Genomic DNA, 15,664 nt, shown 5'->3' on the forward strand with positions numbered 1-15,664 from the left:
ATGACCCCCAAATCAGCTCCTAGACATCAAACAATAAAGAAGGAAGAAGCCACCGTCGAAGAAGATTGGGAAAACAAAATACCGGACTATGCAGGACATATTAGATCATTTGAAATCCAAGAAAGAAAAAGGACATTCATTTTTTGTTTTACGCATTCCATGCAAGCTTTGTGTACAGCTTTCTATAGGAGCTGAAGTTCTAAAAGTCACTTGTAACTTTTGTTTAATAGACTATTGTATTTTAATATTCTGTTGGAAGCTGCCCAGAGTGGCTGAGGAAACCCAGCCAGATGGGTGGGGTTTAAATACATTAATTATTATTATTTATTATTATTGTAACAAGATGAATAAGGTTTAAAATTGTGCTGTTGAGAATATAAGACGTATATGAATAAGTATAAAATAATGGAGCCAGGATCGGGAGAGGAGAGAAGTCCATTAAGATTTATGGCTGAATTATTTGATTGTAATGGGAATTCGTTTTTGTTTTTCGTTATCATTTTTTACAGTGGACACTCGGGTTGCGAACGTGATCCGTGTGGGAGGCATGCTCGCAAAACGCAGCGTCACGTCTGCGCACGCACAGGGCGTGATTCTGTGCATGTGCAAAGCGCAATTTAGTGTTCCTGTACATGCACAAGTGCCGAAAACCCGGAAGTAACCCGTTCCGGTACGGCCAGGTTCTGCGCGGTGCGCAACCTGAAAACGCGCAGCCTGAAGCGTCTGTAACCCGAGGTATGACTGTATATTAAAAAAGAGATTTAGAATCACGCCATTTAGGATTCCTTGCTTTCCAACCGCTGGCCGAGCCTCACCTCAGCGACGACGAGCCGGTCGCGGATCTCTCTTGCGACGGCGGCCACCTCCAGCGGCGACGGCAGGACTTCGAAACTGTGTGTGCCCAAAGAGAATCCGCCGTACCTTGCGAGGGAAGAGGGAGGAGAGGTTTTAGCCTTGCAGGGGGAAGGCAGTGGGGTACGCCCCCCCCCAGGAGATGAGAATATCTGGGCTGAGATGGCCACTGGCTCCTAGGCTCATACAACAACAACAACAACAATCTTTATTACGGTCCAGAGACCCAACAAATCCTTACAAAGCAATACACAATTCATACAGCCTACCTCCAGGTTAAACAAGCATTTTGTTCAGAATATAGGGATCATTGGTTCTTGCAACCGCCGATAAAAACCTCGGCACTGCTAATGTTCTAGCGTTTGCCCGGTCTTCCAATAGGAACCTGACATAGCGAGCCTCTGATTTTCCCGGGAAAGGGACCAGCAAGGGTAGTATCAGTTCAGCCCTGGCTTACTCGTATTTCGCACAGTGCAACAAAATATGTTTTATGGAATTGATGTCTTGAGCACACGAGCAAAGTCTGTCCTGGTAGGGAACTCCTCTCAAGACTGCAGAAGGAAAGACGTTTAGTCTGGCTTTGGTGAAAAGCCTTCGATAGTTTGGTACTGTCAGGTTTTTAATGTAAGGTGTTAACTTAAAGACATGCCCATATTGTACCCCTACTGCCAGCCGACTACAGACTGCGTGTGATCGAGATCGCAAGTCACTGTGTACATCATCCCATAATCTTTGCTTTAACGTTTTTAGGGTGCCTTCATAACCCAGGTAATACGGTTGGGGGGGGGGACAGACCAATAAGCAGAATAAGCCCAAGAAATAAGCGGATGGTTTTCTGATTTTTGTCTCTGTGTGTGTTTTTGCTCATATAACATCAAGACGACCAGGGTCCTTTGAGACGCCCCAGAAACTGCCAATTTCCAAGCCAGGAAAGGTTCGAATAAATAAACGCTGCTTACCGTTGTTCATTCACCCATTTTTTGGTTCGTAACCTAAACAAAGAATGAAACAAGATCAAAAGTGAGTTTGTGGCGAGCTTAACACGAGCCAACAGAGTTTTTAAACCGAACCACGGATTATCGGCTCAACACGCTGTCTACATGCCGCAGATCCCGAAGCAATTTCCCCCCAAAAATTTTTTTATTAGTTTTCACAATATTATAAACAAACAAACAAACACACAAGACAAACAAACATAAATCATAGCCTTATTGAACATTACAGTTATTTACTTTGTTAAGTGACTTCCTCGCTTCCCTTTGCTTGAATTGCATTGTATGTCCTTTTAACGGTTTTCCAAATCCCAATTCTTATGAAATTTAACTTAAAACATTCATATCCTTAGATCTTCACCTTATGGAATTAAACATATTAATTCATCACTTAACATAAATAAAATCCTTAGCCCATTAGGTATCTGCAAGCTGTTTTCAGTTAGTTTAACTGAACAAATTTAACCAAATAATCATTAAATTTATTCCATTCTTCCTGATACTCTTCCTCCTTCTGGTCACGGACTCTTCCGGTTAGGTCAGCTAGCTCTGAAAAATCCATCATCTACATCTGCCATTCTTCTATTGTTGGTAATTCTTGGGTTTTCCACTTTTTAGCTAACAAAATACGAGCAGCAGTTGTGGCATACAAAAATAATTTAGCATCTTTCTTGGGCAATTCCAAACCTGTTTGGAAAGGCCTCTGGTTTCTTTATAAATGTACATCTCAACATTTCTTTCAATTCATTATAAATCTTTTCCCAGAAGTCTTTCACCTTGGATCCTGAAGCAATTTTGAGGAGTGTGTGTGAGAGAGAAGAGAGACGTACCCTTGGCGGATGACTTTTGGGTAGGTCTTCACTAGGTAATCGGAGATGTTCCTCCCGGTGAGGTTCTGGAGAATGTCACCCGTGTTTCTCTGCATCTGGAACGGGGAGTTCGGATAGGTCACCAAACCTGCGTCGCTGCAGCCTATTGCAGCTGACATAGAAAGTAAGTCTGAGGCTGTTTACACCTGTTTACATCTCACAGAGCCGAGGAGCAAAGACCTCCAGCCGCCACCCTTTCCAAGAGGGCGGATTTGCAATTCAATACCTCTCATGTGATCTAAACACTCACATGTATAGTAGCAGAAAACAATGGCGAATTATCAATTCAACTTAGAGCTCAGAGTCCCATAGAAAACTGCAGTTATAAATAATAATAATAATTTATTATTTATACCCCACCCATCTGGCTGGGTTTCCCAAGCCACTCTGGCTGGCTCACAACAGATGAAAAACGGAATAAAACACCACACATTAAAAACTTCCCTAAACAGGGCTGCCTTCAGATGTCTTCTAAAAGTCAGATAGTTGTTTATTTCCTTGATATCTAATGGGAGGACGTTCCACAGGGAGGGTGCCACCAGCGAGAAGGCCCTCTGCCTGCTTCCCTGTAACCTCGCTTCTCGCAGGGAGGGAACCGCCAGAATACCCTCAGAAGATGGACCCAGGTGTCCGGGCTGGACAATGGGGGTGGAGACTCTCCTTCAGGGATATTGGGTCATTTAGGTCTTTCAAGGTCAGCACCAACACTTTGAATTGTACCCGGAAACGGACAGGGAGCCAACGTAGGTCTTTCAGGACTGGTGTTATGTGGTCTTGGCGTCCGCTCCCAGTCCCCAGTCTAGCTGCCGCATTCTGGATTAGTTGCAGTTTCTGTGTCACCTTCAAAGACAGCCCCACGTAGAGCACATGGCAGTGGTCCAAATGGGAGATAACCAGAGCATGCACCACTCTGGCCAGACAGACTACGGGCAGGGAGGGTCTCATCCTGCGTACCAGCTAGAGCTGGGAGACAGCTGCAGTGTCTCGTATTTCATTTCCCATTTCAGTGTGAATTAAACCAATTATACTTAACGCCGGCCTGTCGTCAAAGTGGGGTGAGGGGTGTCAAACTTTACCTGAGGAGGGGGCAGCCCCCCAGCCGCTTCTGGGCAATCCGGGAGCATTTTCCGGGACTTCCGGGAGCTGCACACACAGTCCGGGGATGGGTTGGTCGAAGTCCAGTTGCCATTCTTGAAAAACGAAGCCAGCGCCGGCGACACTTCCGGGGTCACGAAGCCTCGTTCGTGGGGCGCTACCGACGGGCAAGGAGCCTTCCTGGAGCCCTCAAAGCAAGCAGCAGGTTATGGGGGGATGTGGCCCCAGGTTAGGGGACCCAGGGGTGCCCATTTGAATAAAATATTGAGGTGGGGGGTCAGGTAAGCCGCACCCCACATAATCACAGGGCAGAGCACACACACACCATTTGAATGGCAATGACCATCAACTTTGGGGACCCCCCTCAAATCTTCCCTAGCTAACAGGACCAGTGGTCAGGGATGATGGGAATTGTAGTCCCAAAACATCTTGCGGGCCGAGTTTGCCTATGCCTGGTTTAATAAATAAAGGTAAAGGTAAAGGGACCCCTGACCATTAGGTCCAGTCGCGGCCGACTCTGGGGTTGCGGCGCTCATCTCGCTTCATTGGCCGAGGGAGCCGGCGTACAGCTTCCGGGTCATGTGGCCAGCAGGACTAAGCCGCTTCTGGCGAACCAGAGCAGCGCACAGAAACGCCGTTTACCTTCCCGCTGGAGCGGTACCTATTTATCTACTTGCACTTTGACGTGCTTTCGAACTGCTAGGTTGGCAGGAGCAGGGACCGAGCAACGGGAGCTCACCCCGTAGTTGCGGAGATTCGAACCGCCGACCTTCTGATCGGCAAGCCCTAGGCTCTGTGGTTTAACCCACAGCGCCACCCGCGTCCCAGGTTTAATAAATAAATATCCTTTATTAGGCATAGCAAACCACACATTATCAAACCGTATGCAAATTGTACAAAATACGAGCTCAACATAACAAGATGAGATCTTTAACTGCAGAGAAAATCAATTTGCATAAAGAATACATTACAACACTACCGCATCACCGATCAATTAAGAACCGCTAAATCTCTCTATAATGGCCCAGTCTTTCTAGATGGACAGCACTCAAAAACTCAGCCACTATTAAAATAATTTGATCATTCCTGTCCGAGAACAGTTGGTAGTATGGAATCGAACCTATTGAGTTTTAAGGCCTCGAATAATTGTCTTCTGGCGTAAACGCCAAAATCACAAGAAAATGTGCTCCGAAGAATCAGGTTCCTGTTTACTACGTTTGCAGAGACGCTCTGATTCTAGGGGAGCTAAATATCTTCCTCTTACTATCATCGAGGGAAACGTATTAAAGTAAGATTGTTGTTATGATGGAAAATATTGAGAAAAACCAATAAACATTATTATAAAAAACAAAGCCACAGGCCAAGGTGGTTATGGATTCAGGATCCAGGAAACATATTAAATCTATGCCTGGCTTAAGGGCTGCTCTGCAAGGTACTCACAGATCCGGAAGATCCCGAACGCACTTGGTCCCAAAGCCAGGTTCACGGAGGAGAGATTCGAGGAGCCGGGAGGAGACCACATCGCCCAGGGAATCGTCACTGAGCGGTGGGAAGAATGAATGAATGAATTCATGTTTCACGCTGAATGAATGAATTCACGCTGTTTCAGTGTATCTGAAGAAGTGTGCATGCACACGAAAGCTCATACCAAGAACTAACTTAGTTGGTCTTTAAGGTGCTATTGGAAGGAATTTTTTTATTTTGACTATGGCAGACCAACACGGCTACCTATCTACTACTGAATGAATCCTCGTTTGCATCGGCCGTCGGCCAAAGCGATAAAACAACAATACGATATACAAAGAAAAGAACTAAAAAGTCGATTATATAAAATGCATTTCAGGGCTTTGAATCAATGGTCAAATAGTGGACCTTATTCTGATTGCCCCAGCAATATACTTCTCCTTAATTGTATTTCACTATTAATATAGGTAAAGGTAAAGGGAGCCCTGAACATTAGGTCCAGTCGTGGCCGACTCTGGGGTTGCGGCGCTCATCGCGCTTTATTAGCCGAGGGAGCCGGCGTACAGCTTCCGGGTCATGTGGCCAGCAGGACTAAGCCGCTTCTGGCAAACCAGAGCAGCGCACGGAAACGCCGTTTACCTTCCCGCCAGAGCGGTACCTATTTATCTACTTGTGCTTTGACGTGCTTTCGAACTGCTAGGTTGGCAGGAACAGGGACCGAGCAACGGGAGCTCACCCCGTCATTGCGGGGATTCGAACTGCCAACTTTCTGATCGGCAAGTCCTAGGCTCTGTGGTTTAACCCACAGCGCCACCCGCGTCCCATTTTAAGTTAGAACTTAATAATTATCTCACTATTAATATGTTTCTTAATTGTATTTCACTATTAATATACTTCTTAATTATATTTCACGATTAATATACTTCTTAATTGTATTTCAGCTCAAGAATTAGAGTGGTACCTTGGGTTACATACGCTTCAGGTTACAGACTCCGCTAACCCAGAAATAGTACCTCGGGTTAAGAACTTTGCTTCAGGATGAGAACAGAAATTGCGCAGCGGCAGCAGGAGGCCCCATTAGCTAAAGTGATGCTTCAGGTTAAGAACAGTTTCAGGTTAAGTACAGACCTCCAGAACGAATTAAGTACTTAACCCGAGGTACCACTGTACTTTGATAAAATACCTATTTTGCGATGTGCAAATGTCTTCATATACCTGTTAGGTCCTTAAATTACCATGTAGCATATATTCAACCCAAAAAACCAGCGACCATTTGTTGTTGGCAAAGGACAGCTGGACATATAAAGGGCCCCGTTACCTTCAGGAGCTTAGAGCCTCACCAAACCTAAATCTGGCCCTGGTTCTGAGACGCACCTGACGAAGGTATATTGAGGTCCGTACATCCAGGGTTCGAGGCGCAAAGGGGGGTACTTGCCGAAAGGGGGGACGATGAGGCTGAAGAGGAGGGCGATGCAGACGAAGACCGCCGGAAGCACAATCTGCAAAAGGAGGGAGTGGGCAGATCAGTGGCAGGCAAATTGTAGAATCGTGGAGTTCGAAGGGACCCCCAGCGGTCATCTAGACCAACCCCGCGGTCAAGGCAGGAATACGCAGCTGCCGACCAGAGAATAAGTGAACAATCGACAGGCAACACGCGGCTACTGGATGTACGTGTAAGGACCACTTATCTGCTATGCATTCATCATTCATTATTGGTTATATAGACAGGATTGTCATGTTCAAATCTATAAACGGATGTCACATAGAGGAGGGAGAAAGGTTGTTTTCTGCTGCTCCAGAGAAGCGGACACGGAGCAATGGATCCAAACTACAAGAAAGAAGATTCCACCTAAACATTAGGAAGAACTTCCTGACAGTCAGAGCTGTTTGACAGTGGAATTTGCTGCCCAGGAGTGTGGTGGAGTCTCCTCCTTTGGAGGTCTTTAAGCAGAGGCTTGACAACCATATGTCAGGAGTGCTCTGATGGTGTTTCCTGCTTGGCAGGGGGTTGGACTCGATGGCCCTTGTGGTCTCTTCCAACTCTAGGATTCTATGATTCTGTAATTATATTGCATTTGAATATAATGGGTTTTGTTTTACATTGTCCCCAGCTGATGAAGGGTTACTATCGGAACAGTTTGTTATCCGGAAAAAAACTGTTCAACGTTTGAAGGCTGATCTTTAAATTGCATTTTAACCTGTATTTTAAATTGGTTTTTTTCCCCTATTATGTTTTTACTGTAGTTTTACTGCTGTTAGCTGCCCTGAGCCCGGCTCTGGCCGGGGAGCGCAGGGTATAAATAAAAGTATTATTATTATTATTATTATTATTATTATTATTATTATTAGGGGACTGCGACTGTCGAAAGGCTTGTTTGCCTCGTCGATACCGCCGGACTGCATTTTCTAATTTTGTTCATGCAACGTTGATCGGCTTCTGTTATTCGTGACTCCATTGCGTATTTTTTGTTTAATGGGGGAGCGTGCCTGAAGTCTCGTTAAGGGCTCGGCTCGTTAATCGCCGTCGGAGGAGAGCCTGGACCGACTCCGAAGATGGAGAGTCATTACAGCTCGGTCGCACGGAAGCGCCGGCAGGCCCTCTGTCCGGGATGCTTTAGCCTAGCAAGGGGGTTGGGATGGATGACCTTCGGGGTGTCCCCCTTCCAGTTCTATGCAAGCCAACCCCCGAGAGAGACCCCCGGCCCCCCAACCTCCTCCGAACCCGGACGGAAGAGGAGACGGGCGTTATACTTGCGCAAGGAATCCCCTGGTGCTCCGGCGGGCGTAGAGAAGGCGCTTGGTGAAGAGGGCGCGGAGTTGTTGGCGTACCAGCGCCCAGTCCGTCAGCTGGCGGGATGCCTGGACCCCCATGCCCCTCAAGAGGTCCGTCTCCTTGGCTTCTTCCGCTGCCGGAAAGAAGGGAGAGAGGGAAGCCGTGAAGCCAAAAATCCGGAAAAAAATCCCATAATAATAATAATAATTTTTATTTATACCCCGCCCTCCCCAGCCAAGGTTGGGCTCAGGGCGGCCAACAAGCAATAATACAAATAAGTTGAATGAAAACAAAATTAAAATACTGAAACATTAAAATGCAACCTAAAACCAAACTGGAAACGGAGTTGTCGGATTCTAAAGTTCAAAATTTGTCTAAAATGTATAATTTATTGTTGGAGTGGCACACAAGTTAAATCCGTGATGATGGATTGGGCAAGAGATGTTGGACATAATGTTAGATGACCGGGAAAGGTTGTGGAGGAAAGGGGTCAAGGAAAATATTATTAAAGGGAAATATTATGAAATTGGTGTATAATGGGGTATGGAAAACCGTTACAATGACATATATTGAAATTCAGTCAAGGGGATTTAAGGAAGTCACTTAACAATGTTATTAAGATTGGATTAAGTACAGTTATGATGCGTGTTGGTTAATTTAAAATTTTGGAAAATTAATTTTAAAAAATTGAATGAAGATAATGCAACCTTCTTTATTTACAAATTGCAATTGAAACTATTCAACACACACACACCCCATTGCAAATCAGTGATTTCCTTATCACATGGCTCAAAAACCCCTTGTATATATTTCCGTATATTAAATAAGAGTGCCATCCGTACCAGTTATTATGTCCTCAAGATCTAACACATCAGTGTCTTTTAATGTAATCCATTCCTTTAGCCATACCAATCCTGCGGCCTCATAATATAATTCCAAATCTGGGAGCGCAAATCCTCTTCTCTCCCTTTTATCTCTCAACACACAATGCTTAATTCTCGGTTTATTTCCGTTCCAGACAAATCTAGCTATTTCCTTTTCCCATTCCTTGAAACATTCCAATCCTCCTAAAATTGGTATTGTTTGAAACAAGAAAACCATTTTGGGCAAGATCTTCATTTTTACTAGCGAGATTCTTCCCCAAAGGGAGAGATGAAGCCTGGTCCAATTTCCCATATATATTTTTTATATCTTTCCATGTTTTAATGTAATTGTCTTCATACAGATTTGTGGCTTTAGTTGAAATCCAAACCCCCAGGTATTTAACCTTATTTTTGATTTCCAAAGCCTGTTCTTGCTTGCAATTCAATTTTCGCTTCCTTGCTGCTGTTTTTGCATGCATACACAATTTTATTTATTTTGGCAACTCTGGCCCAGTCAGACCTAGCAAAAATAAGTTCCTGGTTTCCTCCTATTGTCATTTAAAACTTCTTAATTAGTTGGTTGTTTATCATTTCCCATTGAGCTTTTTTTTTTTTTTTTTGCAAAGCCACCGCACGTTAATAAAAGCATCATCAGCCCGTATAAATTTCCAACATTCCAAATTTCAAAAAATTCCGCTGGAAAAACGTTCTCGGTTGCAATCGAGATTATTCAAAGCCCCTCAGGTTCGTTATCAAAATTTTGCAGACTTTTCAGCCGTTTGAGAACTTGCATTTTTGGCCAAATATCGCCCAATTTGCAATGGGGGTAGTGGAGTAATTTTGATTGCAACTGCGATTAATCGATAAGCGATTAATGGATGCATCGCAACCACTGAAGAATGCACCTTATTGTTGCAAATGGAAATAATTTTAAACTGCTTTTAACACGGCATTCTGACTGCTGTAACCTGAACCCAGGACCCTGGGGCGAAGGACGGGATTAATATTATTATTAATAATAATAATCCTGCCCCAAAGCTTCTTTTTTTTACCTTTCTTGCGTCCTTTGACTTAAGCGTAAAGGTGGAGGAAGGAAGGAGAGAAAGGGAGAGAGAGAGAAAGAATAGAAGGAAGAAGTTAGATGCATCTCAAGCCCTCCCTCCAGGATTCGCACCCAGGACTTCCTGTACGTCGAGAAGCAAGGGGGAAACAGAAAAGCCGTTCTCATTTCAGCTCCCCAATCTATTCTGTGTGCTGCTCCATGGCAGCCATCTTGCATGACGCCACGCCTGCTCTATGGCGCCATTTTGTGTAATGCCATTCCCCTTCCATGGCAGCCATCTTGTGTGATTCCACACCCGCTCTATGGCAGCCGTTTAGTGCAAAGCTAGGCTACCTCCATGGCAGCCATTTTGCGTGAGGCCACACCTGCTCTATGGAGCCATTTTGTGCGATGCCAGGTTACCTCAATGGCGGCCATTTTGTGTGACGCCACTCCCCTTCCATGGCAGCCATTTTGTGTGATTCCACACCCGCTCTAGGGCAGCCATTTGGTGCAATGCCAGGCTACCTCAGTGGCAGCCATTGTGTGTGATGCCAGGTTACCTCCTTGGCAGCTATTTTGCATGATGCCACACCTGCTCTATGGCAGCCATTCTGTGTGACGCCACTTCGCCTCCATGACAGCCATCTTACATAACACCACGCCTGCTGTATGGCAGTCATTTTATGTATTGCCATCCTCCTTCCATGGCAGCCATTTTGTGCGATTCCACACCCGCTCTATGGCAGCCATTCGGTGCAATGCCAGGCTAACTCAGTAGCAACCATTTTGTGCGATGCCAGGTTACCTCCATGGCAGCTATTTTGCGTAACGCCACAACCGCTGTATGGCAGCCATTTTGTGTGACACCACTCTCCCTCCTTGGCAGCCATTTTGTGTGATTCCACACCCGCTCTAGGGCAGCCATTTGGTGCAATGCCAGGCTACCTCAGTGGCAGCCATTTTGTGCGATGCCAGGTTACCTCCATGGCAGCTATTTTGCGGGACGCCACACCTGCTCTATGGCAGCCATTTTGTGTGATGCCAATTCCCCCTCCATGGCAGCCATCTTGCATGACGCCACAACTGCTGTATGGCAGCCATTTTGTGTGATTCCACAGTCACTCTATGGCAGCCATTTGGTGCAATGCCAGGCTACCTCAATGGCAGCCATTTTGAACGACACCACACTTACTCTATGGCAGCCATTTTGTATGACGCCACTCCCCCTCCATGGCAGCCACTTTATGTGATGCCAGGTTACCTCCATGGCAGCCATTTTGCATGACGCCACACCTGCTCTATGGCAGCCATTTTGTGTGACGCCACTCCCCTTCCATGGCAGCCATTTTGTACCATGCCACTCCTCCTCTAGGCTGGCCCTTTTGTGACTCTCTCAAAAAGCAAACTGTGCCCGCTGTTGGGGGAAAAATTGTTAGAATTCCTGCTCCGCGATTGTAGTCATGGGATTTTTTACTCTTTGCTGTCTGATGCTAGAGAGAGAGGGAGCCATGTTGCAGTGCTCCGCTTCTGTTTATATGCAAATAAAGTAGATTAGCCAAAATGCTGAGGTCTGTCACGCAAACTGCACAGACTCTGCGGATCCCTAAGTGTGCCGATGTCGGTTGGCATCGGTCGCTGCGATGTTTGGGCAGAATAATAATAATAATAATTTATTATTTATACCCTGTCCATCTGGCTGGGTTTCCCCAGCCACTCTGGGCAGCTTCCAACAGATCACTAAAATAAAATAACCTGTTCAACATTAAAAGCTTCCCTAAACAGGGCTGCCTTCAGGTGTCTTCTAAAAGTCTAGTAGTTATTTTTCTCTTTGACATCTGGTAGGAGGGAGTTCCACAGGGAGGGCGCCACCACCGAGAAGGCCCTCTGCCTAATTCCCTGTAATTTGGCTTCTCGCAACGAGGGAACCACCAGAAGGCCCTCGGGAGATGGACCCCGGTGTCCGGGCTGGAAGATGGGGGTGGAGACGCTCTTTCAGGTCTACTGGGCCGTTTAGGGCTTTCAAGGTCAGCACCAACACTTTGAACTGTGCTCAGAAACGTCCTGGGAGCCAATGTAGGTCTTTCAAGACCGGTGTTATGTGGTCTCGGCGGCTGCTCCCAGTCCCCAGTCTGGCTGCCGCATTCTGGATTAGTTGCAGTTTCCGGGTCACCTTCAAAGGCAGCCCCACGGAGAGCGCATTGCAGTAGTCCAAGCGGGAGATAAACAGAGCATGCACCACTCTGGCCAGACAGTCCATGGGCAGTTAGGGTCTCATCCTGCGTCCCAGATGGAGCTGCCCTGGACACAGAACTGACCTGCGCCTCCATGGACAGCTGTGAGTCCAAAATGACTCCCAGGCTGCACACCTGGTCCTTCAGGGGCACAGTGACCCCATTCAGGACCAGGGAGTCCCCAATACCTGCCCGCCCCCCATCCCCCAAAAACAGTCCTTCTGTCTTGTCAGGATTCAACCTCAATCTGTTAACCGCCATCCATCCTCCAACCGCCTCCAGACCCTCACACAGGACCTTCACTGGTTCTGATTTAAAGGAGAGGTAGAGCTGGGTGTCATCCGCATACTGATGAAGACCCAGCCCAAACCCCTTGATGATCTCTCCCAGCGGCTTAATGTAGATATTAAAAGCATGGGGGAGAGGACAGAACCCTGAGGCACCCCACAAGTGAGAGCCCAGGGGTCCGAACACTCATTCCCCACCACCACTTTCTGAACACGGCCCAGGAGGAAGGAGTGGAACCAGTGGTTTCGAAGCTGCCGAACGATCAACCAGGAGGGAGAGAACATGCCAGTCGGGCATGTGTCTCTGCCAGGATCCTACTCGAGAGTAGGACGAGCTCCGGACACAAAAACGGTTGGCCAAGCCCTAGCGGTGCACCGGTTCCAGAAACACAAAGCCATTGGCGTTGCGGACAAGTTTGCACCCCAACCGGAGGGCAGCAATCCCGGCGCGGTGCAGACCTGAACCGTGGCAGATATCCTCTGGTGCCCAAGCCGAGGGCAGTACAAAACCGACTTTCTCCGGAACCTTCCGGCACTTACTTTTTCCGGAACCTTCTGGAACTTACCAGGCTCGGCATCCGCCACTTCCGAATCCTCGCTTAGCGTCCGCAGGGTGTAACCAGAGGCCGGCGTGGACGTCCTGAGGTCAGCAGGGGCCGCCTCCACATCTCCTGCCCGGGGGAGAAAGAAAATATAACCCAGTTGGAAAAAATTTGGAAAAAAACGAATATTCCCAAAACCGAAAATTCGGGCAGAGTTGTGAATTTTTTTGTTGCTGTTCCACTGATAGATAGACAAGACAGCTGGCCTTCACCTTACCTGCGACGTCGACATTGGTGTCTTCTGCCACTTTCAAGAATATCTGGAAGAAAAAGCAAAGTTGCGCTTTAAGACAGAGGGTCCCTCCTCCATTCCCCCCTCTCCAACTTCCGGGTTTCGCCGCTCGCGCAGCAGCGCTGATTTGCTCTTGCGCAGAAGCGCCAAATCGTGGCGCTGCGGTTTGTGGATGTGCCTCCGTCACGGATTATATCCGCAATCTGAGGTTCCACCTATTGTAATTATATTATTAGCCTGCCGTTCTGTTTATTATATTATTATTATATTATATTATATTATTAAATTATATTATTAGCGGGACGCAGGTGGCGCTGTGGGTTAAACCACAGAGCCTAGGACACGGGTGTCAAACACAAGGCCGGCGGGCTAAATTCGGCCCTCCAGACCTCGTCATGTGGCCCGTGTAGCCGCCGCCAGCCTTCACCTTTTATTCTCTAGTCACTAGAGGAAACCCGGGGGATCCCTTTCCAAGTCTACCATCCTAATCGAAGCCTAGGACAGCTGTGTTGGCAGCTTATGGGGTAAAATCCTCAAAAAAACCCCTCAACAACTTCAACCTTCAACCCTAAAAAAAAAAAAGCTCAACAATTTCAATCCTAAAAAAAGCGCAACAACTTTGGTTGGCCCTCACGGCCCTTCACTTCGTCAAATCTGGCCCTCCTTGGAAAAAGTTTGGGCACCACTGGCCTAGGACTTGCCGATCAGAAGGTCGGCGGTTCGAATCCCCGCAATGACGGGGTGAGCTCCCATTGCTCGGTCCCTGCTCCTGCCAACCTGGCAGTTTGAAAGCACATCAAAGTGCAAGTAGATCAATAGGTACCACTCCGGTGGGAAGGTAAACGGCGTTTCCGTGCGCTGCTCTGGTTCGCCAGAAGCGGCTTAGTCCTGCTGGCCACATGACCCGGAAGCTGTACGCCGGCTCCCTCGGCCAAGAAAGCGAGATGAGCGCCGCAACCCCAGAGTCGGCCACGACCGGACCTAATGGTCAGGGGTCCCTTTACCTTTTTATATTATTAGCCTGATGTTCTGATTTTTCAGTTTTCCTTTTTCTCGTTTACGAACCTCTTCCAGGCTGGTGTCGGAAATCCCGTACCCCGAGATCCCCAGTTCCGCAAGGCGGGCGTCCAGCTCCCGGAACAGCTCCCCAAAAGTGCCATCTTTGGCCCCGCTGTACGGGAGGACGTAGAGGACTTCCTGGCAGACGTCCTCCACCAGTCGAGACCCGGGGACCAAATTTTGGATCACGGCCGTCAACTGGGGCACATCTGCACAAAAAAGGGGAAAACACACAACGCGGAAAGGTTGGAAAGAAAAAGAGGGAACATTTTACCATATGTGGTGGGATTGCAAGAAGGTGAAGGGGCTTCTGGGAATTGATCTATAATGAGTTGAAAAAGATGTTGAAATATACATTTGTTAAGAAACCAGAGGCTTTTCTTTTAGGAATAGTAGGAAATGAGATAAATAGAAAGGACTGTAAACTTTTCCAATATGCAGTAACTGCAGCGAGAATACTACAAAGATGGAAACAGGAACAACTATCGACGTTAGAAGAATGGAGAATGAAACTAATGGACTATGCAGAACTAGATAAACTAACGGTGGAAGATTAGAGATCTACGAGACCAAAAGTTCGTCGAAGATTGGGGGAAATTTTCAGATTCTTTGAAATGTATATGTGATGAGCAAATAACACTAGTGGGATTTCAAGAAGCTCTGTGAATGTTTGAGGAATATTGTGTTGAAGAAAAATAAGAGAGTGAAGGTATATAAAATGCAATATAAAAATTAGGAAATGTGTAATTAAAAAATTGAATAATGGATGATGGTTAGAGAGGCTGAAGGAAGTCCAAAAGAGAAAATATGTGATAAATTTAGGTTGGATATTATAAATGTATGTTGGAAAATTAATAAAAGTTATTTATTAAAAAAAGAAAGAAAGAAAGGTTTGGCGGCAGTCATTTCCCCCCCCCCCCGAGCCCGGCGGATTCCCCATCCGCGCCTGTCGCCGGCATACGGTGCTTTGGCAGGATTCGAATACGGCGCTTTGTCAGGATTCGCACCTGTGCCCTCGCTGTTCTGCTCACTGCCCAGACCGGTGTCGCAACTTCTTTCCGAGTCGCTGTCCGCCTGGAGAGGAGGAGTCGAAAGGAACAGCCTTTGGTGAGTTTGACTTTGACCCCCATAGAACTTTTAATAGCCCCTTGTATTAAGACGGATAAAAAGGTTTTAAATTTGGATTAAGAATATAAGGGGTTTTATGGACGGGCAAGGAAAGAACGACGGAGTCAACAGGGGGAGTGGAAGGAAGTCAGCTGAGTTAAGCTTTATTATTTGAATTTTTGTTTGTGATGGT

At 46.7% G+C, this 15,664-nt stretch overlaps 1 protein-coding gene across 4 annotated transcripts in view; it reads right to left on the minus strand.

Annotated features, from left to right (window-relative positions):
• The window catches only part of ABCA7 (ATP binding cassette subfamily A member 7), a 70,121-nt gene that overhangs the window by 18,356 nt on the left and 36,101 nt on the right, over positions 1–15,664 (minus strand). For 2 of the 4 annotated variants that reach the window (XM_083483543.1, XM_083483544.1), the window contains exons 24-35: positions 15,372–15,438; positions 14,371–14,573; positions 13,291–13,333; positions 13,038–13,142; positions 9,961–9,978; positions 8,024–8,178; positions 6,647–6,771; positions 5,249–5,347; positions 3,790–3,988; positions 2,675–2,769; positions 1,812–1,844; positions 816–921 (exon numbers count right to left, since the gene is read on the minus strand). In XM_083483543.1, the coding sequence (XP_083339669.1) occupies positions 816–921; positions 1,812–1,844; positions 2,675–2,769; positions 3,790–3,988; positions 5,249–5,347; positions 6,647–6,771; positions 8,024–8,178; positions 9,961–9,978; positions 13,038–13,142; positions 13,291–13,333; positions 14,371–14,573; positions 15,372–15,438 (1,248 nt within the window). Of the gene's footprint in view, positions 1–815; positions 922–1,811; positions 1,845–2,674; positions 2,770–3,789; positions 3,989–5,248; positions 5,348–6,646; positions 6,772–8,023; positions 8,182–9,960; positions 9,979–13,037; positions 13,143–13,290; positions 13,334–14,370; positions 14,574–15,371; positions 15,439–15,664 lie in introns of all 4 variants that reach the window. The other 2 variants (XM_083483546.1, XM_083483545.1) reach the window with 2 other exon arrangements.

The sequence above is a fragment of the Podarcis liolepis genome (assembly GCF_965112155.1).
Source record: "Podarcis liolepis genome assembly, chromosome: 18".
NCBI classification, from domain to species: domain Eukaryota; kingdom Metazoa; phylum Chordata; class Lepidosauria; order Squamata; family Lacertidae; genus Podarcis; species Podarcis liolepis.